The 22,630-nt window shown below is 47.6% G+C and overlaps 2 protein-coding genes across 3 annotated transcripts; one reads left to right on the forward strand and one right to left on the reverse strand.

Annotated features, from left to right (window-relative positions):
- Positions 1–874: 874 nt before the first annotated feature.
- Positions 875–2,765, forward strand: FAM167A (family with sequence similarity 167 member A). The gene is made up of 2 exons (XM_078593587.1): positions 875–1,653; positions 2,498–2,765. Exons 1-2 carry the CDS (start codon positions 955–957, stop codon positions 2,663–2,665), a joined length of 867 nt encoding a protein of 288 aa, XP_078449713.1. The 5' UTR covers positions 875–954; the 3' UTR covers positions 2,666–2,765.
- A 1,460-nt stretch (positions 2,766–4,225) lies between these two features.
- On the reverse strand, positions 4,226–16,940 carry RIOX2 (ribosomal oxygenase 2). Of its 2 annotated transcripts, none has more exons than XM_078593586.1 (10): positions 16,800–16,940; positions 15,179–15,673; positions 13,761–13,880; positions 12,202–12,333; positions 11,539–11,642; positions 9,680–9,782; positions 8,149–8,320; positions 6,516–6,604; positions 6,261–6,356; positions 4,226–5,559 (listed from the first exon to the last, which is right to left on the reverse strand). In XM_078593586.1, exons 1-10 carry the CDS (start codon positions 16,923–16,925, stop codon positions 5,389–5,391), a joined length of 1,608 nt encoding a protein of 535 aa, XP_078449712.1. In that variant the 5' UTR covers positions 16,926–16,940; the 3' UTR covers positions 4,226–5,388. The 2 variants fall into 2 exon arrangements, with proteins under 2 accessions (XP_078449712.1, XP_078449711.1); XM_078593585.1 differs by having other exon boundaries at positions 6,498–6,604.
- Positions 16,941–22,630: the final 5,690 nt, after the last annotated feature.

Genomic DNA, 22,630 nt, shown 5'->3' on the forward strand with positions numbered 1-22,630 from the left:
CAGTCGTATTTGGAATCGAATGTCTATCTCACAGCACCACTTGCTGGTTTATGTCGGTAAGTGCGTCAACTTTTCTGTGGGCCTTTGGGATATTTTCGTTTTTTATATTATCCATGTTTACATTGAGGTTACGAGTACCTCGGTGTGTTAATTCCAGGCCGTTTTCCATCCACATTTGTGTCACCCTGTCCCTCAAGTACTGAACAGCGTTTTGCGGTGCACGGCTGAATAAAATATTTTTCGGATGATGAACTTTAATCGAGCGAGACCTGCCACGGCTTATCAGCTCCGTCCAGCAAGAGATACGAATCACTGCAGTTTAAATAATCCCATTCCAGATTTTACACATTTCGTTACTGTTTAATGCTATTAAGAAACATCTGTCACGTGTGTTTATATATAATTTCGTTTTTAAAAGTACTGAATAATTTTGTCTTGGGAAAATATAGGAAGTGTATCTGAATTTACATTTAAATCCTAGCTGTTAAAATGTATTATTACCATGTTGCAGATTTAAATTAAATTACCTCTTCAGGGGACATTTACTTGTGCCTGCCAGAAGAGATTATTGTATAAAGTTTATGAGGAACCAATGAGTACTCTAATGATAGGGTGTCACGTAGGACACGATATTTACCACCACAGGCCAAGCATTGTAAAAAAAAAACATTTCATACACAATTTTACATGGTGTATGCAGTCTGCATTAAATTATTGGTGTACTCACACTGTGAAGTGACCAAGCATGTGTGCATGTATGTTGAACCTCTTTCGCACCGTACGTAGCGATTTGTGGTAATCGGAGGTGCGGGAGTGGGTGGGTGAGTGAATGAGTGGGTGGGGTTGAATGAATGGGAAGGTGAATGGGTGAATGAGTTGTTGGGTGAGTAGGTCCGGGCCGCGTGTCCCTAAAAAACATGTTCCAGTGGCTTACAAACGAATGTACTTTATTCAATGCCGTCACCCCGCCTGGAATGTCTCCACGTCAACTGCTGTTACTTCTGCTGCTGCCTTCCACCGCGTTCATTTATAGGCCACTCGTTATCTCTCAAGCACCGCACGACTGTACGGAACAAATTACCATTGGGCTGTTCCAATTCCTGGCCTCGCAGAGACAGCCGTGACCTTGAGACCACCGATGCCGTTGCTGCGAGCTCCCCCCGCCCACGAACCTCCGCTCCCTCGTGTCAAGTCGTCGATTCCATGGATCCAACGTTGACCGTCCACCAGATGAAGGTGGTGGAGGAGGTCGACGCGTCGGGTGATCCTCCCGGCTGTGGTGGAGAAACCGCCCGTGGCGTCCTGGAGAAGGAGCCCATCCCCTGGGCGGACGACGAAGGGCAGGAGGACGCCGACCGCGACCACCTGCGCTGCCTCAAGGTGGTCGCCGAGAAGATGCGCCTGCGGACGAGGAGGCCCTCCTACCTCGAGTGGCTGACTCTCGTCGAGGCGCAGGAGCCCCGAGGGAGCGACGCTCACCCGGCGTTTGTGGCTCGCTCGGCCACCCGTGGCCCGCCCTGGGCTCTGCGCACAGGGTCCGTGCCAAGCCCCCGAGCCGGTGCCAGCGCTGCGCTCGAGGCGACGGGGACGCGCGTGGCGCAGTGGCGTGGAGGCGAATTTGGACCCACGCTCACGTGGCTACGAAGGCAGCTGGTGCGTGGCGGTGTGCATGGGTTTGTGACACGGGGATTTCGATTGGAAACGGGTGTCGCATTTTGGTGGTTTATGTACGCTGAGCTTATTTAACACCGTACGTGGCCAACCGTGCTAGTCGGAGGTGCGGCTGGCGGACAATACTAAACGGGACTTATTTGGCAAAGTTTTCGGCAGCACTGAAGGGTGGAGCAGTGGCACCCGTTGGCTGACGGACTTGCGCTGAAAGCCCAGTGACCGGAGCTTGATTCATGTCCACGGTTCAAATTAGTGGCAGGTGATAACTAAAAAAAATGTAAGCAGTTGATTCAAAATGTTAGACGATCAACCGTCCCACCCGGAGTCATTCGAGTCTGAACTGCCAGGAAAACACCAAAACCGATTAAGCCACAAAGCTGGAAACACATCTTGGGTCGCCTTTTCCCCGATCCCACGACGATACGAAATTAAAAAAAACAAAAGCAAAGATTCCCCGTATAGCCTTAACAGATTGTAGGGACACGTGCTGTTAGCGAGCACCTATGAAGGCCGGAACGGTACACGAGGGGGTGGGTGGCCAGCACCACGCCCGACCGCCTTTGTCTCCCCAGTGGCGATGTTTACACACCGCACCAGGTACTCATTTCAGGCTGAGTCGACCTAGGGGAGGCCCGGGACCGGTTCAGATAATTGTCACTGATGTTGGCAGTGCGCGGGAATCGAACCCGTGTCGCCGGGTTCATAGCGCAGCCCGCTAACAGCGACACTAAAAACACACACACACAAACTCCCCGGTTGACTGCGGGGAGTTTGTGCGAGACCGCGCGTGTAACTTGGTGTGGGGGCCACGGCCTTGGGCTCGCAGGTGGAGATGCAAGTGCAGGACCAGCAGCTGGCACGCGAACTCGTGAACGTGCAGAGCGCCGTGTCGCGACTCAAAGTGGCGAGGCTGCTGGGCAGCTCCTACGGCGGTCACGTGGGGCCCACCGGCGGCACGGGAGGCGGCGGCGACACGGCAGCTCTTGGGCATTGAGTTTCACAGGTTGGTACTCTTAGGTTTTTTCGGTCAAGGTCACGGAGGTAAAAATAAATAATACAATGATTATGATCATTTTAAATAAAGAACAAATTATTTTGGCCATTTTTATTATTTATTTTTAATAAATAATAAACATTAATTTTATTATTTCTTTTTATTTTTACCTACGTGACTTTACCGAAGAAACCCCAAAGAGTATGAATCCTTGCAGTCACGAAAGCTTCATATCTAGAATTCACAGGTTGGGTCCCATGGACATCACTGTATTCGGAGGTGGGAGGATCTAAAGCAGGGGTGGGGAACCTTTTGCCTGCCAAGGGCCATTTGGATAGAACATCATTCGCGGGCCATACAAAATTATCAACTTAAAAATGTGCCTGTTATATTTGGTGAAACATTTAACTTACCCCTAATGTGATGGCTGGAACTGCTTCTCTTTGTTGAGGCGTGTGATGGGAGCTGGTATTGATGATGTTGCTACTCGCAACTGCTTTTCCACGTTTGCTCCTAGATTTATTGAATTTCGAGTCCCGCCTGCGGTTGTCTTGGTAGGGCCACATTAAATGATTTCGCGGGCCTTATACGGCCCGCGGGCTGCACGTTCCCCACCCCTGATCTAGAGCAAGGGGTGGGGGGGGGGGTCTGGCCGGTGACCTGTGACTCTTTTAAGGACTGCTACTTCGTGATGTTCACATGCATTGACGACTTTGAAAAGACTGCGGTGTTTTTTTTACAGAATTCGAAAAAAGTGGCTATTTGGTTGCCAACCCCTGACCTATAAACTTGCCGGGGAAGCTTTTTTAAATGTCTCTACAGAATTCCCTCGTTCTTTGCTAGGGATACATTCCAGACACTCGTGAACAGCACATTTCGTGGATGGTGTTTGCCTACAAAAACCTATCTTTCTTCATGAATTACCTAAAATACACCTTTTTTTTCTCTCCCATCACTTAATGTCACTTCTTTCTCTCTCGATGCAGTCGTGTAGAGTTCCAGATGCGATTCGTGGATAGCAACTCCGTGGACGAGTGAATACTAGTGTTTTTTCTTCAGAGAATACCAATAAAACTAAAATGTTCAGGGTCTCAATGGGAGGTGGGGCGATTACCTCCATTACCCCCCCCCCCCATTCTCTTGGATCCACCACTGCATCGATTGTATTGTGACCCTGTTTGAAGTGCTATAAACATATTAAGTGTTCTAAACAGTGACACGTTGATTCATTAAATACAATCGATTAGGCACACGAAGCATGTATGTTGAACTTCTTTCGCACCGTACGTAGCCAACCGTGCTAAATCGGACGTATGGGGGGGGGGGGGGCAACCAGATCAAGCACACTGCATCCAGCCATGGCTAAGTGTAGTGATATCGAAACAAGGCCTAGGAACTCACTCCCCCATTTCACCAACCCGCAGAGGCCAACATGGTGAAGTATGGTCAAATAACCCCCACAACAAACAGTGCAGGGAGTTCTTCGTCCAGCAGTGGACAGAAAATGGGCTACAAGTCAAACTAAAGAATGCTCACGGATAGATTTCACGACTGTGGATGTCACACAAAATAAAAGCGTTTAATGGTGAAAACCGCCATTTCAAATGTTTTGTGTTACACTACACAACATATGCAATTGTATATTCATTGCAGTTTCAAAAATCAATTTAAATTCTATATTGCGAACATCACTGACTCACAAATACTTATTCAGTTTGTTGTCAATGTCTGTCGTTGTGAAAACGAGTTTAGATTTTTTTTTAACCGTCTGCATACTGGACACGTGTGCTAACCAACAGCTTTTGTCACACGTCTGTTGCGAATGTGCAGTGTTATTATTCTCCTTGAACCACGACTGCCGTCAAATTCTCCACAGTTCTTTGGTAAAAGTTTTTTTTTTTAATATCAATGACAGCACCAGCATTCACAATTCAACCTTTCCCCCATTAGACCCTTCCTTTTTTTTACTCTTGTTAACTTTCTGACTTAATATCTTCATTAGACAATATCAGAAAATAAATAAAACACATTTGGGCCGTGGACGATGTTTAAATTCGGCACGACAAACACTGTAAACTTTGTGTTAACCTGCTCGGCTAAGCGAATGAGCAGGTGTATCCCTAATGCAGTCACTATTTATACGGGATGTGTAGTAGTACAGGGGAACAAATTATCGTTACAGCTGCAATATAGAAAACTCAATAAACCAGTCAACCATGCAGCGCCACAAGACCAAGAGGACAATCGTGGCCAAAGCCAATGTCTCCACACATCACCAATGCTTTCTATCTTATTATCAGATCCTGCAGCCACTGCACAGTAGACATGTGACCTCCAAGACCTACCCTAACAGTCTCCCCAACATCTGATGGTGGGCTCGTGGAGACCACTCCAATGCCATCTCGGTAACCTCCCCTCCACCGCCCTGCATACGTCCCCCTTCCAAGCGCAACCGTTTTTACCAGATCATGTCTACAACACTGATCATGTCTACAACACTGATCTGCCACGTTCTCTTCTGGCGTTCAACACTCGCTTATCCCGTCTTGCTGCGGAATTCTAGCGTCCGTCTCGGACCCCTGCGCTCAGACGGCAAAATAATGGATTTTCAGGGGGGCACGCCGCATGTTCACAGTACTGCAAAACGCACTAACGGAGGTGGGCAGCGTTTCCGCCTCCTGCGTGTAACGGACCGACCGACGTTTGACATTCTGCGCAAATTCTCAAGCCTCGTTGGGGCTCGCCACCAAGAGCCCATCGGACCAGAGCGAGAGGACGAGTTGCTCGCGCTCGGCGTCGCTTGCGAGCGGCAGTTCCCGGACACGCACGGTCGCCCCCGTCATCAGCTGGCGCAGCGCGGGCAGGTGAACTAGAGCCAGACGCAGGCCACGCACCTGCACGGGGAACCAAACGCACGTGCGCGCGCACACAAACACGGGGCTTCTGAGAGAAAGTACATCACAAATCCGCCCTGACCAATTAACAATTAACCGCCAACACCCAGTGTAGTTTTTGTGCATGGTGCAACAGTCCTTTTCTGTACAGGTCTACAAATACAATCTTTTGACATACAACTAATATTCAGGAGTGTTGTGGAGAATATAAATTACAAAATACGCAGATAATGTATCCTTCGTATATATGACCCTCTACATGAAAATAATACATTTTTTACACGACCACAAGCCCTTCTGGGAGTGCATTATTTCAGCAGCATTTATTAAAAACTCTGGGCCAGTTTCAATGTACAGTGTCTCATCAGCAGTCAGGCTTGATAGACTCAATGCTAGTTAACTGGCAGATGTTGGAAGTACCACCACTGTTTGCCCATGACGTTTGTTGCATGCCAAACGCCATTTTTTTTATTCTCCAAGAGCTAGAATAAGCATAATTACAAAGAATATTTATTTTAATAGAGCTTTTCTCTGTGGCCATAGATAACCAGGTTTAGACAATCAACTCGAGCACCCAGTTTAACCTTGAGTCGCTACCCAAATGTTTGTGTCCGATATGCGACTTGTCAAAGCCAATAGGGATAAAATACACGAGACACCATTAGTGCCAACGAGCGTGCACACACATTCACAATGATCACCTCTTCCGCCTCCTCTGTTGGTGACCCCATCATGTGCCTCTCCCTCGAGTTGAGAAGCGAGTGGTAAACAAATACCACCTCGCAGACCTCTTCACCCTGCCACAAGCGTTTGGGGCACATTGAACATTTGATCAATTTCCTGTCCAGTGTTATAATACTTAATAATAATTATTATTATTTTCTCAAACCTGCTGCGTGAACAAACTGTTGAAGCGGATGTCATGGGCGCGCCCGTACACAAGTGCATGCTCCCACCTCCTCGCGCGGCGGCTTGTCGACTACTAAGGCCATGTGGTCTGCGTGCAGCATCCTCACCCAGTGCTGCAACTTGGGGATAGGACCAACTGCAAAGAAAGCATTAAACCCGAGACGAGCAAGCCAGTTCGCTCGCTGCGCCGACAGCTTCAGATGAACGTGGATTCACAAAAAACAAATCTGAACCAAACGTCAGAGGTTCCCGACCCCCCCCCCCCCCCCCACCAGTTAAATGCATATTTCTACAAGGAAGCTACCAAAAAGATCCAACCGATGGGCCCTTCCGCCAGCAGCCGCACGAGCAAGAGACATTGCAGGGCTGCACTTTCACCTTTTACAAAAATAGATTTGCTTTCAGAAAATAATGTAAATGACCATCCAAAGGCCACAAAAGTCTTGTTGCTGTGAAATGCCCCTGTAAATAATTCCGTACGCTCCACTGCAAATTAAGTACCCTGACAAATCACCGCCATTTCACATTCACCAACAATGAACACTCCAACAATGTAAGGTGGCGCGGTGTTTATCACACTGCACTGCCCACCTGGTGACCCGAGTTTAATTCCCGCCGATGGCTGACATCAGTTGGCATGTGATATCTGAAGTGGTTATGGGCTCTGAATGACCAACCCACGAGGACCATCATGGTGAGGTATGATCAAACAACAGTTCCCTTCCACCACCTCATAAATGGCAGATTGGGGTTAGAGATGCCATCACCGGCAGTGAATTGAACTGAAGTATAATTATTGTTGCAACATAATTTGGCCCATCGGTCTTACAAATACTGTTTTCAAATGGATTTAACCCCTGCATGACATGGTTGAGCAAACACAAATGCCATTTTTCTACCATAATGCACCATTAAAGTTGAGCCAAGTCTAGCAGTGCAAAGGGCTGTGCTTTTTAGCTCTCCACACTCCCTTCACACTTGTGTGACTCCAGATCGATTGAACAGATAACGAGCAACGGTGACTGCTGCTCCAAAGCACTCCCCATGCCATCAACTGCATGGCTGAAGCTTTTGGCTGAAATGGTTTATTTTTAGGCTTGGACAGACAATGTATAGCCCTCCGCTGTGTTTTCAGGTTGCATCGCGTGTTGTTCGGCACAATATCCAACGTTTCTACTAAACTTTTTATTTGAGCAGGTAAGGCCCACTGAGCGATATATTATAGCTTTTTTTCAGAAGCGACCTGGCCACAAATGATAGCTCAACGAAGTGGCTCATCACGTGGAAATTTAGAGCAGCCAAACACTCTCAACGCACCTTTCTAAATGTGGAGGGGAAAACCGGAGGACCCGGAGAAAAATCCACGCGACCAAAGGGAGAACATGCAAACTCCAAATTATACAGGCGTCGGGATCGAACCCACAACCTCCTTGTATACCAAGGCGAGGCAATTAACATCTTGTGACCATGACGACCTTTCATTCCACTTGCCGGGGAGCTTCTTCAGTTCCGGAAGTTCCCTGCACGTGGGATGAAACGTTGGGACATCGTGCTGGACAACAGGCGGCACAACCCAAAAAACGCTTCAGATAGCACATAACCCCGTGCACTGTCAGCTTGGGGGGTTTTTACTCCCAACAGTGTCCCCGGGTCTTAGCCGACCCCCAATCTGGCACTGACCAGGGCTGCCCGGTTGGCAATCAGGCGGGTGAAAGGGCGGAAGGCGGTTTGCCACGAAGTCGCGTTTCATGCTGTGCGCCTGCAGACTGCGAGAGCCCAACATCCGCCTCGACAGGACCCCCAGCAGCTCGGCGATTCGCTCGCCGCTGCCCGACTCCTCGCTGCCAATTCCCTGGAAAGGCGATACAAGCACATGAACATAAAACGCAGGTTTTCATAGCTAATCCCCACGATCAAATGTACGTGCGTTTTAGGTCAGGCCATGTACGTGGTAGTTTGATGGCACAATTCTTGTTAACCCTCCACCACCCGACAAGATTGAAAAATCCTTTCTTTAGAATTGCTTTTTGTGTTTAGTTTGTTGCCCTTCCCCTGCACCTCCAATTCGCACGGTTGGCTCTGTACCTTGCAAAAGAAGTTCTACATGCATACATACATTTCCAAGGCCGATATTAAATTCAGTCATGGTAAGTCTCAAATCACCGCGGAGATTTATTGGTCAGAAATTGATCAATACATCGGCAAATATAAATATCTGCGTAAATGTGACAATCTTGTCGGGTGGTGGAGGGTTCGTGACAAAAATGTTGCCATAAAACTAATTTCTGGGTAATGCACATTGTTACATTTAATTGCACCGTCTGCCGTGTGTAGAAAAGTAAGACCAAAGTGGTTGTATGTATTTTTTTTCAGATTGTTTTCCTCAGTGTGGTCAAATTGCATTGCAGATCTCCATAATGCGACAGTGGTTCCCCACATGGTTCCCAGGTAAAGGAATTGGTTTTTGATGAGCTCTTCTTGAAATTTATATCGATTCACTGTTACCGTGTAAAGCTTAAGTGTGTCGTGTTTAAATTACAGGGCAGGTGTGACATCATGCTATTCTCTTCCTGGTCGTATATATGTTGAACTTCTTCCGCACCGTACGTAGCCAACCGTGCTAATCGGAGGTGTGGGAATAGTGTCAGTGATTACTTCCAAATGACTAAAGAAAGATGTATTTCTGTGTAGCTTTAAGAAAACAGCAACATGTGATTGTGTTCAGCAACGTTAGGCATCTCAGCCAGTATCACACTGACAACGTACTGGAACATTTACAGTGATGTCAGGCGATTCAGCAGTTACTTTAACAAATGAAATTTTCCACATGTAATTTTAAAATTCTACAAAACAAATTGACGGAGAAGCAAATTTCAAATTGGCTATGACGTGTAGAATTGGCAGCAATCTACAACTTCAATTGTATAACCAATGCATATATAATTTTCACTCATTTATACCAGACTGACTGCATCAACTTCAAATTGCATTTGAGAAAAAGCATGTGGTTTCATTTCCCCATTGTGAACCATGCAAATGTAAGTCTGTTTAATAAGAAAACAAATAAAATGAGCAAACAAAAATCCAGCAGGCTCTTCAACATTGAAATTGCTCTTTTTTCACATCCCCAGGGGCCTATTCTTCTTTAACAATGGCCAATTTTCCAAGTCTCAAAAAAAACCACAATTCTCAAAAAGGAGGCTCTCCTCACCGTCAGTAAGCGGCGTGGCAGGCCGCGACGGAACGAAATCTCGGCGCGCGAGGCCTCGGTCACGAGGGCCGGCAGAGTGTCCAGCAGGAGGTCTCCCCATGTGCTGTTCGGTCCAAGACAACAGTCACATCCGGGCAGACGTTAAGACACGCGCAGACATAGCCTTACACAAAGACAAAGACATACCCCTATACACACGCAGACAAAGATCCCCCGTATAGCCCGAACCAACTGCTGGGGCAAGTGCTGTTTGCGAGCACCTATGAAGGCCAGCATGGCACACGAGGGGGTGGGTGGCCAACAACACACCCAGCCGCCTTTGTCTCCCCAGTGGCGATGTTTACACACCACACCAGGTACTCATTTGAGGCCGAGTCCACCTAGGGGAGGCCCAGGACTAGTTCAGATAATCGTCACTGGTATTGGCCGGAATCGAACTCGGGTCGCCGAGTTCGTAGCGAAGCGCGCTACCGCCCCCCACTGACATACCCCTACGCACACGAAGACAACACCTGCCATTCGCCACTAAGTGGAGGTAATGTCACCGCAGCGCTTGTGCCATGCTCGGTACACTTTGGGGCCACGTAAGGTGTCTAAGGCCCGCTGGCAGGAGGTCACGGAACAGACCCAGGTGCCATGAGCGGGTCGACCGAGATTGCTGGCAGATGCACCAATTGTGCTCCCTACTGCCAGCTCTCTGCGTTTTAGCTCCACACGTTCCTCTGCCCTCTGTTGTTGCTGGAGGGCAACTGCAACTCACAGACATGTCCCTACACATACAGAGACATACCCCTATCACAAATTAGCCATTGGCGAGCACCTGATAAGGTTAACATGACGCACCTTGTCCGGCCACCTTAGTGTCACATTAAATTACCGTATTATCTGGATTATATAAGGTGCTCCCGTAAGGTAAATTGCACCATAAACCTGTGCCCAGTGTCAACAAAGTTATACAAATCTGGTCACGCGCATACACACGCACCTATCGGATTATGAAATTCACTCTCAACTTTTGCTTTAAAATACAGGGGGAAGAGAGTGCATCTTATAATTTGGATACATTAAAATTTGTATGTATAGAGAATAGAAATCTGACTGTAAATACATGGCAAGGGTACCGATTTTGAGGAAGTCATAGGTAGAAAGCACAGGAAGGTCTTGAACGTGGACCTGAACAGGAGGAGTTGACAGTACAGATGGCTGGGGGGGGGGGGGGAGAGCTCCAGACTATGGGGTAGTAGCAGCAGCAGCAGAGAATGAGATGTAAAAGAATTAAACTAACACTTTATTGGGTCTGCATGAGGATTGCTGGTGGTATAAAATGAAATGTGGGTAGCCCCCACTTGTCCAGTTTAGCATAACGAGGAACTTTGCAATGACAGGTGACTGAGCAAACTAAAATTGGTTCGGACAGGTCGAAAAACGATTCCCCTCCCATACAGGACACGTGCGATTAAGATCCTCTGATTAGCATGTTTGGCTCCGTGCGTGCGAAAGGAGCTCAACATACACACATCCTTAAAGTGACGGATATTGTTTGCAGGCAATTTCGAAATGTTAGGTCTCATGTGGCCATGGGCCATATTTAATGAAACTAATGGACTTATCCAGCCATTGCTTCCCCACCCCGACTTTCAAATGCGCTTCTACGGCCTTCTGGAAAGCTCTTCCTTCCAATATTACGAAGCCACTGGAGCTATGCACTTTTAAATACATTTTGAAAACTATTTTTCACAAGTTTTTTTGCGTTCAGTTTTTTGTTCTCGGATTAGCACGGTTGGCTATGTCCGGTGAAAAAAAGAAGTTCAACATACATACACACATGTGCATGCTTATCAGGGCAAGACAAGACCCACTTGTTCTGGTAGGTGCTGATGGTGAGGTGCGTGGAGTGGCAGCCGCCTGCTGGTGTGTCTGCCTGGTGGATCGTGCCCCGAGGGAAGTACAGCAAATCTCCGGCCTGGGAACACAGCAGCAGGCTCTGAGTGAGAGAAGCAACGTTGCTCCCGCGCTGTGACGTGGGGTTGGCATATGAACCTAAGACAATTAGGCCAAACTTCATAGTGCAGAGTAAATCTTAATAATGCCAAAAATTGCTCTGAAGTGCCCGAGGGTAACCCAGGGAAATACTGAGTTGCCCCCATGTATAAGCTCCTCAGTATAATATTACAACGAATTTATAATGGAAATATTTGTTAATGACAGTAATGAAAGCTATACTTTACAGTCCTTTGTCAACCATTGCTGGATAAAGACCTCCCCATGCCTTGTTGGCCAAGGGGGTTTTTTGACCATACTTCACCACGTTTATCAGTGCAATAGAGAGGAGATACTAGCACCGGTTCAGAGATCACTAGCAAGATGGTAGCCATGGCAGGGAATTGAATTCAGGTGACCCAGCTCATAGCACAGTGCTTTAACCACTGCGCTATGGCCCAAACCACGACAGCAAAAAAAAAACCATTATTCATGCATTATTCAATATGTTTCATTGCATTGGCGCTTTTGATTCGGTTTACCTGCAGAGTGAATTCATGTGTCGGGGGACCAATTGCAACCTGGCTCAGGTCTGGGCTGTATGCTTTGGCGAGTGGCACCAGCGGTGTATACAGACGCCAGTGCTTCTCTCCTTCCAGCTGCAGAATAAAAACCTAAAGAACACAGAGTTTGAAAGAGATATATATCAAAATACATATGTAAACTTCATTTAGAGTCGATTGCGTCTGTGACTTCACCACCAGATGTATGTATGTTGAACTTCTTTCGCACCATACGTAGCCAACCGTGCTAATCGTAGGTGCGGAAGCCGCACTCCTTCTTCCTGGTCTCCGTAAACCACAAAGGTCAGCAAAAAATTAGGGGTGGGTATATAGCATGATGACAAATCTTACCAATGAGTCCAGCTGTAATGCCCACCAATTATGACTTTACAATCGCTCGCTGTAGACCAGGCGGCATATGTAGCAGCAGCAAACATTGCAGCTGCGCCAAGCATGACAACACCAGCAGCAGAAGACTGAAGTATATAAGGGAAGCTTGGATACCAGTTAAGGTTTCATCAACCAGCCTTCTGCTACTGGTGTAGTGCGTGACACTGCTGCACATTTCTGCTGCTGCAGCACAATATCTCAATCTGTGAGCAATACAGCTGCCCTCACTGGTAACATTTACCACCCTGTTACAATCCCAATGCCGATCCGTTGTTTACCTTTGTGGTTTACAGAGACTGGGTAAGAGAGTGACTTGACCAACAACTGGTGGTGAATTCACACACGCAGTCAACCCCGAATACGTCTTAAATGAGTTTTAATCAAGGCTGCAGAAACCTCCAATGGAAATAATATATCGCTTGAAATGTAATAAAAATTTCCAATTAACATGGCATACTTGTCCTTCCCCCGTAACTCCGATTTGCACGGTTGGCTATGTACGGTGCGAAAGACGTTCAACATACTTACGCACGACAGATTTTTTTACGTTTCATTTTTATCTTTAAACCTTGGACTAAAATTAAGACTTAGATTTCTAAATCCATCCTGAGTAAGAATTAAGCAACCCTTACATTACATTTCTTGGACAAAAGTTTGTATTTGATTTATAATAAGTTATTAAGACCCATTAATATTGTGAGATGATACTGCCATGGTGTAATTATCAGCAGGCTGGGCTTGCAATCCAGAAGTCGCCAGCTTCATCTCCCAGTGCGGCAATAAAGATAACCAGAAAGGTTCTTAAATCCCGCCGCCTGTCCACCCAACAGTATCAAAGGGTTCGCCACTGTAGTTCAGCAGCTCGTGTGGTCGGGAAAAAGTGTGGCTACTCCCATCTCTTCCGAGACATCTGGCCAGTGTGGAAGAGAAGCAACAGGGGCTATGGCCTCCTCTAGTGGAGGCCCTTCTCCTCCCTCCCAACAGTGACATACGCAAGAAATCGAATGGCTACACCTCTGCTTGTATCTGACACGAGCCAGCTGACCGTTCTTCACACATTCCAAGCTACAGAAAACATTCATCTCTGTGCGGTAAACTCGCGCTTCACGTTGTCGGTGGACGTGATTCTCATCCGTTGGCGGTCTCACCTCCACATCGTCGTGATGAGGAGCCAGCCCCTGGCTGCCTGGGGGGGTCACGTACACGTTGGAGCCCACGAGGGCTCCAAAGAAACTCTCGAGCTTCTCCTGGATCTGCCACAGATCATCCTACATGTGCACACACATCGCAAGGGATTTCACTACCACAACTTCCATTATTGCCACTGAATGCAATTCCTAAGGGGATCGGTAGAATAATGGAATTGTGCCGGGGGAAGGGCGGTGTGCAAAATGCGTGGCAGTCAGGCAAGCGGGGAAGTGGCGTGCGGGATCTGGTTGATCTTGTGGCATTGTCATTGAAAGGTATAGGTGATACCAAGGTAATACGCTTCAGTGGAATTCTTCAGCTGTAATCAACCACCAATACCAGCCAGCCAGAATCACAAGACAATTTGGACGTATGCAGAGGTAATGCGATCGCATCTCAACAGACCTGGAGTCAATTACAAACGGAGGAGCATTGTTGGTTGAAAATCATTACAAATTACACAATTATAATTGCTGGAGGAAAGTCTAAATCCCATAGAAATCCCACGTGTGGTTATAGCACTAAAAGGTTAACACGGATGGGTTCACGAACCCACTTTCTGAAATGTAATTTCCTCACCATCTCACAAATCTGCACCATCAACCGACCCTTGACTCCAGAGTGCTAGTTATTTTTATCAGTATAGTAATACCTCGATAGGAGTATATTCCATAAACGAAGTTTCCGTTTAACGAACTTATGGATTCATTACTTTACACTGGAAAATAAAAAAATAAGTAAAATAATACACTGACGTAGTAAATGTTTTTTATCAATCTAAGATACTCTATTAATTCGAATAAAATTATAATATATGGATAGTACACTACGTTTCTTTCAAGTGTCAGTTTTTTTAATACGTTCAAATTTTCATTAAACGATCGTATTGAATATAAATTGTCTTTTCTTACAATACCAATGATAAGTTATTAAGTGTTGATAGTATTAAATGGTGAGCTACGAAGGCTGGGAACGCATCCGCATAGTGCTGTGACAATTTGTTCAATATACGAAGTTTCAATATACAGGAACAAAGCTCCAGGAACGCATCTACTTCGCGTATGCGAGGTATCACTTGTACTCAGAAACACGCTCTACTGGATAAACAACCGCAAATGGGCAAGTTGGAGTGGAGCGCCATTCAAGTGATAAAATGTGGTGGATATGCTCTCCAACACACCGGTGTGCCGTATTAGTAACGAATTGGGCACGTTCTGTTTACGTGAAAAATACCTTACAAATTGGCTGTGTCGGATGGTGGCGGGTTTAACGACATTTATATTTACGCAATCCAACCCCAAAAAAAACCTGTATTATGGATATTGCTCACGAAATCCTACGCGTTAAACGGATAAATCAACTTGACCATGCAACCTGCCTTGAAGCGCTGCGGCTGATGGAACTGGAAGGTGAACTTATTCTGCTCAAAGTCCTTCTGGAGCTTCGGGTAGGTGGCGCGGCCGCTCTTGTTCAGCGAATGCCGCGTCTCCTTCACGTAGCGGCACAGGTTGATGTCCTCGCCGTAAGCCACGTTTCGACGCGTGCAGATGTCCTCCAGGTCCTGCAGGCGGAAGAGTCGCGAGTAGCAGCTGGCATAACGGGCGTCCGAGCGGTGCAACACCAATGGGCCGCGCTCCCAGTGCTGCTGGAAAAAGTCAGATGTGCTGACGGGAGCGATCAAGCTGGAGAAGAGTCGGTCGGGAGATGAGAAGTCCAGGATGCCCGTCACGTCGGCCTCCTCTTGCTGCTGGTCACTGCTCTCCACCACCGCCTTGACCTTCTTGGCTGTGCAGGAATTGTCATCTTTGTTTTTTTTCGGTTTGCCAAACGCTCTGGCATTTTTCGCAGTGGACCTTTTTGGCATTTTTGCAACCTGGAATCGGAGATCATAATTAGTAGATTGTTTTTGTTTGTTTCAAAACGTTTACATTTTTTTGTGGAAATATTAAGGTACGCGTCAGCAGATACACTTGAATTAAATAAACGTCCTACTTCGGGACGTTGTGAATTTAAAACCCACGAGTGCCACTCAAGTTTTGCATGCGCATAGTGTGCCGCTGTTACGTTCAGGCGAACAGAACTGTACAAATGAAAATAATTATACAATACTAAATAGAATGGGGACGGCGGAAACATTGCACGGTATTATTTAATCGTTAACCCACTCCGATACACAGTACCTGTTGTAAATCAAATCCTAACTTGCCTGTTCCCCACCGCGTGCCCCTGTCTCACCACGTTGGCGTCTTAATTTAAATCAAACGTCTTTACATTACGATGCACATAGCTGCTAAATTGCGCAGAGGTTAACATTGCAGTTGTGCTCGCGTGCTGGAAAATCAAATGTCAAAGCATTTACCATGCAGGATTACTAAACACATTCGAATGCTTCCTTCCACGGTTCCTCCAATCGTTCCCAGGAAAATTAAGTGGAGTTACAGTACTGTAACATCCTCGCTGTAGCTTTTTTGTCGTACCGGTAGATATTTTAAGGGATACTATTTGGTTCATTGAGTTATACGCGCGTGATTTTGAAACAAAAGGCATGCATTTGTATAAAATATTGCACGACACACGTTATTTTAAACCGGGACAAAAGAATCCGGTTCAAAACCAGGCTTCGAAATCTGCACTGTTTGCCTCAACCAAATTTCACGTTTAATGACTACACAGACACTGCTAGGCTCAGTAAAGCCCCACAATCTCCCAAATCACATGTCAGCCCTTCTGCACGAAACACAATTAGCGCCACAGCACGGGTTCAATTAAACACCGCCCTCATTTCAATCTCAACGTGATAGATTAAAAAAAACCCCTCTCCCTAACAACAGCCGTGAACGCGATGCAATTAGCGCGACCCTCTAGCAAGCAGCCTACAGCAAGCCGTTTCAACCCAGACACGCCGCACCCAACCAACCCCAAACGCCGTACGCACGACGCGTGTGCGATGTCCTTCGTCCGGCTGCCGTACACGACGAGTGGTTAATGAGTCGCTGTACCTGTAGTTTGCGGGCGTCTCGGGCGCTGAACTTCGCTTCGGGAGGAGGGAGCCGCCGACGCCGCCACAAAAGAGGGCCCGCGTTGCTTTTGGCCAAGAGCTCCACGTGGTCACGACTTCCGGACATGCGCGCGCGCGACGTCACCGACACGCGTGTTCCTATTGGCTGTTGGCGGTGGGGGGAGGAGTCACCCCCCACGCCGTCCTGTAGGGGGAGCCACCAACTCCCACGTTTCTCGGTTGTGGGAATTCGAATTTGGGGGGTGGGTGGGAAATGTTTATTAAGACTATGTACTGGAGGAATCTGATGAGCTGTAAAGCTCTTTCTGTTTTGTTTTCTTTCCTCCCCCACCCACCATCCACCACCACCCACCACCCTCACCCACCACCACCCCCACCCACCACCATCCACCCACCACCACCCCCACCCACCACCATCCACCCACCACCACCACCCTCACCCACCACCACCCACCCACCTACCACCACCCCCACCCCCACCCACCACCACCCTCACCCACCCTCACCTACCACCACCACCCACCACCCATCCTCACCCACCAACCACCACCACTCTCACCCACCACCCACCCACCACCCTCACCCACACCTTCATCCACCACCCACCACCACCCTCATCCACCACCACCACCCACCACCCTCACCCACCACCATCACACCCACCCACCACCCTCACCCACCCATCCACCACCACCCACCTCCACCCACCACCACCCACGATCCACCACCACCACCCACTACACCTTTATACTTGCGCGATCTCACCCAAAAACCTTTATTTTGAATGATATTGGTCGCGAAAGCCTATGTGTTAAACTCCAATAAAGGTTAACAAATCACCAGAAATAGAGGTTTTGTTGGGTTAAATCGCGTAAATATAAATGTGTCGTTAAACCCGCCACCACCCGACACAGCCAATTAGTGAGGTTTGTCCCGTAAACAGAACGTGCCAATTCGTTACGGGTTTAACGACGCATTAATATTGACGAGATCTAACCCCAAAACCCTCTTATGGATAACATTAGTCGCGAAAGCGTACATGATAAACAAATCACCCAAACAAATACAACTATTTTCTATATTTCCATTACTATCGTTTTTAGTATCGTTTGCTGTTAAAACTTGCTGACTCGCCCATACTGAACATCTGTGAAAATATTTTCATAGCTCATCAGATCCTTCCAGTCTAAATAAAGATTATGATTCTAAATGTGGAAGGAAAAACTCGGAGTACCCGGAGAAAAATCAATGCGACCACGTGGAGAGAGAGCCAGCAAACTCCACACATACATGGGTCAGGGTCAGGATCAAACTCACGGTCTCCTGTATACCTGGCGAGGTAGTTAACATCTCGCCACCGTGGCGCCCTAAATTACATTGTGGTGGGCAGATATTCGCGTCAGGAGGAGCGGAGTGTATCGCTGCTGTGATGATAACGATGCCCCTTTCGTATTTGTGAATCAGGCGTTGAGTCGTGCTCAGTTTCTAGGGTTCTGTTCTGGGTGACTACAGTCGCCACCCATTGTGCATCAGATATCTGCAACTGCCAAGGGTGGCACAGTTGGGTTTTTTACAATCGGGTTTAATTGTCTTTTTATATTAAAGCCGATCATCTGAGATTGGGAGAAATCCGGTTTAATTGGTTCTAATTGCAGAACCGCACTTCTCAACGATGGGCTTCAATGCTTCATCCAGAGCCGGCCCAGCCACTAAGCGACCCTTGCAATTGCAAAGGGCCCCGTGGCCAGCAGAGGGCCCCCTAGAGTCACTGCTAGCTAGTGGGTGAAAAAAATCATACATCAAAGGGGCCTCCAACCAAATTTTGCTTAGGGCCCCCAAAGGTCTAGGGCCGGTTCTGGCTTCATCCATTCCAAGCTAAGGAACTCACTGGCGCCCACGATTGTGGAGGAGAAGCTCGTGTTCATCACGACAAACCTGCCCGCCGCATTCTACGACTACCCCGTGCCCGGTGGCCCCGAGTACGATAGCAGCACCGACGAGGAAGCAGCCTACGCCTATCAGAGTTTCGTATTCATTAAACCAGGTTTTAATTTAGTAGTAGGTTTTTACCCTTTTAAACTGGTACAAAACTGACACCTTTATTCAAGACATCATGTCTGCAATAACCACAACACAAGTAGTCAAAAAAGCAAACAAAAAGAAACAACTCTGATAATGATAATAATATGCACTGTCCTTGAAGTTGATTGGTCCACACCCGAGACGGCTTTCTTTAGAGCCTAGTCCCCATTGGTGTTGGACCAGATGACAGGTTTTAATTCCCCGAAATCGGGTTTAATTGTATTAAAGAAAAAGCCGATGCCTGCCGCTAAAAAAATCGGGGTTTTTCCACCCACGGCAACTGCTGGCACGGTTTGTGCCGATGCGGTTTAGGGATGCCCAACACATTCCTGCGGAGGGAGCTGGTAGGAACGTTGGGTTGCTCGGTCAATGGGCAGGGTCAACGGCGGCGTGGTGTATTCCGCAAATATGCCCGATTGTGAGGGCGGGCACAAGCCGGCGTGAGTAGGTTTAACGTTGAGTTTTATAAGGGCACCATGGGGTGACCAGCCCCTCCCCACCCAGCCCCACCCCTCCCACCCCCCACCCAGCCCCTCTCCACCATCCCCACCCAGCCCCTCCCCACCCTCCCCTCCCCACCCAGCCCCACCCTCCCCTCGCCACCCAGCCCCTCCCTCCCCACCCAGCCCCTCCCTGCACGACGGACACAATAATCCCTGTGGGCTGGTGTAACCAGGAGGTTCCTACCAGTATAAGCTTCGCTGCTTTGTGAAGCCAGGCGGTGGGGGGTGGTCCTCTTTGAGAGGTGAAAGTAACACGCACCTAGGGGGGGGGGGGTAATACATTTGTGACGATGTGTGACGAGGGGGGGTTTGAGAAATGTGGCGTCACATCTAAATGCGCAACTTTTAATAAATATAAACAACACGTTCTACTTAATTAAATATACTTTTTAATAAATGTTTTCTCCTACAACATCAGAGTGCAGCGCCACATTAAATACGCACTACAATGACAATATTTTAAAGCGATTTGAAGCATGTTTTTTTTGGGGGGGGGGTAGAGCTTTGTGACGTCATATTTTAGGGGGGGTCTGACTTTTTGTGACGCCGTGTGACGAAGGGGGGGGGGTCAAAAACCGTCCAAAATTGCGTGACGTCATTTATGGACGGCCCCTTACGTATTAAGCTCTTTTTCACAATTATCCAGTAGGGCGGGTAAGGGAGTTACAACAGCAAATACAAAAAAAACAATGCAGTGAAAAACAGAGAAAATGGTAAGCAAGTCACTTAAAACTAAGATATATATTTTTTACGTATCATGTAAAGCCCACTGAATAACAGTATTAGCTTCTTTTTCAGAAGCGACCTGGCCACAAATGATTGCTCAGCGAAGTGGCTTATCACGTGCAAATCTACTGCAGCCAAACAATATAATATAAACACATAACAATCATAAGAATCCCACTATCCAAGATTAAAAGACAAATTATGACACGAATAAATGACTACCATGGAATAAAATAACACAACCTTTGAATGGAATAGGCTGAACATAAACATAGCACTGCTCTGAATAGAATGAAACGGCATTTGTTTACACGAAACATTACCCATCTGTTACTCGATGCAATGGAAAATTGGTTTAGGAGGGCGGGACTGCCTGATTCCACACAATTGGCTGATTTCACTCGAAAAAGCGGCATTTCAACGTTTATTTGTCAACAAAAATGTAATGCACGCAACACATCTTCATGTTATATGTATACCGTACTTGCAATTACACTGATAAATAAATAATAACACGTGATTTAGATCATTTACGGTGGTTAATAACAGCATTCAAAGTTACAGTAAATTGTTTTGGGCAGGACATGATATTGCTCCTTCACATACTTTCCAATTGTGCTATCTACAGTTTAACACATAGGCTTCCGCGACCAATATTATCCACAATATAGGTTCTTGGGGTTAGATCGCATAATATAAATGTGTCGTTAAATTTTTAATGTTATGGGTTTTCTCTCCAACACACCGGTGTGCTGTACTAGTAACGAATTTGCATGCTTTGTTTACGTTGCAAACGTTACTAATTGTCTGTGTCGGGTGGTGGCGGGTTTAACGACACATTTATATGTACACGATCTAACCCAAACTAACCTCTATTATGTGCTATCTACATCAGGTTATCGTATGATGAACTAAACATCCACTCGGATATCCCGAAAAGCATTGCAACCCTTCGTGTTAGAGAATGGTCCACGGAAGTAGATACCACAAAACTGCTGTCCCTATTGACATCCCGTAAAGTAACTTCTGATCCACACAGCAGTGGGGCAGCCTATTTTGCGAGGTCATTGTTGACTGGGATGAGACCATCAACTCACTAACTCAATTACCCAGGGCGCCCTTGGCAAAGAGACGATGTTGCGTGTTGTTTCAATGGGTGGATTTCATAAGCCGCGGGGCAGTGGTGGCGCAGAGCCTGATTGATCGCACAAATGTCGCGAAATTCCCATCCCGTGCCTCCCAGGAGAATGCAGTAGGGTACAGCTAAATGTTGGCTCTACCTGCTCCGTATGTATGGGATAGTGTTTCCCCCCTCGTACGCGTGGGTTTTCTCCGGGTGCTCAGCTTTCCTATCCCACGTAAACACCAATGAATTGGCCGGTAACACCTTGACATATATATATAGGACGCCAGAGCTCAAGCAATTGTTGACGCCGCCTCGTCGCGTAGCTTTGCCGTCCTGCTTGTCCGCGATTTATCGCGCATCTTTGGGTGTTTGGAGTGAGCGAGCGAACCACACCAACTTTGAGAACCCGAATTTAATATCAAAGTTGCCAAAACTCAGCGGATCTGATCCACATCAATACACACCAGCCCCCAAAACCCAGCCACTTCACCAAGTGACCGAACGTGAGTACCCCACTCCTCCCAAACAATCACGCAAGCGAAATTCAATACCCCACGGCCGCCACCGCTGGCTGGCTGGGTTTTGTGGGACAATAGTGGCTCGGCGAAAATAAAAAAATAAAAAACACGGAGGCGAGCGGTCAACGTGTCTGTCTGTGCCTTTATAGGTGCTCGCTAACAGCACTTGCCCCTATAGTTTGTTAAGGCTATACGGGGGGTCTTTATCTTATCTTTGTGTTGTGTGCTGTGGTGTGGCATGTAGGGAGCGGTGGTGTAGCGGTTAGCGCCACGAACCCGGCTACCCGGGTTCGATTCCCGCTCACGGCCACCAAACACCCAGTGACGATTTTTCTGAACCGGTCCTTGGCCTCCCCTAGGTCGACTCAGCCTCGTGTACCGTTCGGGCCTTCATAGGTGTTCGTTAACAGCACTTGCCCCTCCAGTCTGTCAAGGCTATACGGGGGATCTTTGTCTTTGTTGTTGTGGTGGTGCGTGTGTGCGGTGTATTCTGGCGCGACAGACAGAGGCGATTGCCGGCATCTGTCGGGGCGACTCGACGTGCCCGCGCTCTAGCGCCTTCGCTGCTCGCACCGAGGTCGTGGTTTCGTGCCCCCTCGCGGTCACGTGGTGCCGGCGGAGAGTTGTGGGCTGCTCCACGCGCCTTATTTACCTTCGCCGCTTTCTCGCGGCAACGTTAGCAACTTAAACGCGTACAAAGTCGTCGGCGCGCTCCCCCCCTCCCACCCCTTTTTTTTATTTTGTTGTTCAAACGTCACGTCGCAATTCAATGCAAGAAAGAAGAGCGACGAGACGCACGCTTTTTTGGACACGAGGCTGCTGAGCTCGACTTCCCACCCCCCCCCTCACCCCCCGA

Source organism: Lampetra planeri, chromosome 4 (assembly GCF_965212315.1).
Source record: "Lampetra planeri chromosome 4, kcLamPlan1.2.h2, whole genome shotgun sequence".
In the NCBI taxonomy this organism is placed as follows: domain Eukaryota; kingdom Metazoa; phylum Chordata; class Hyperoartia; order Petromyzontiformes; family Petromyzontidae; genus Lampetra; species Lampetra planeri.

Coding starts and splice junctions, on each gene's coding strand:
- FAM167A (XM_078593587.1), top strand. CDS start 955: ATGCCGTCACCCCGCCTGGAATGTCTCCACGTCAACTGCTGTTACTTC. Junction 1,654..2,497: donor CGTGGCTACGAAGGCAGCTG/GTGCGTGGCGGT, acceptor TTGGGCTCGCAG/GTGGAGATGCAAGTGCAGGA.
- RIOX2 (XM_078593585.1), bottom strand. CDS start 16,925: ATGTCCGGAAGTCGTGACCACGTGGAGCTCTTGGCCAAAAGCAACGCG. Junction 15,674..16,799: donor GAGACGCCCGCAAACTACAG/GTACAGCGACTC, acceptor CTCCGATTCCAG/GTTGCAAAAATGCCAAAAAG. Junction 12,334..13,760: donor CTCATCACGACGATGTGGAG/GTGAGACCGCCA, acceptor TGTGTTCTTTAG/GTTTTTATTCTGCAGCTGGA.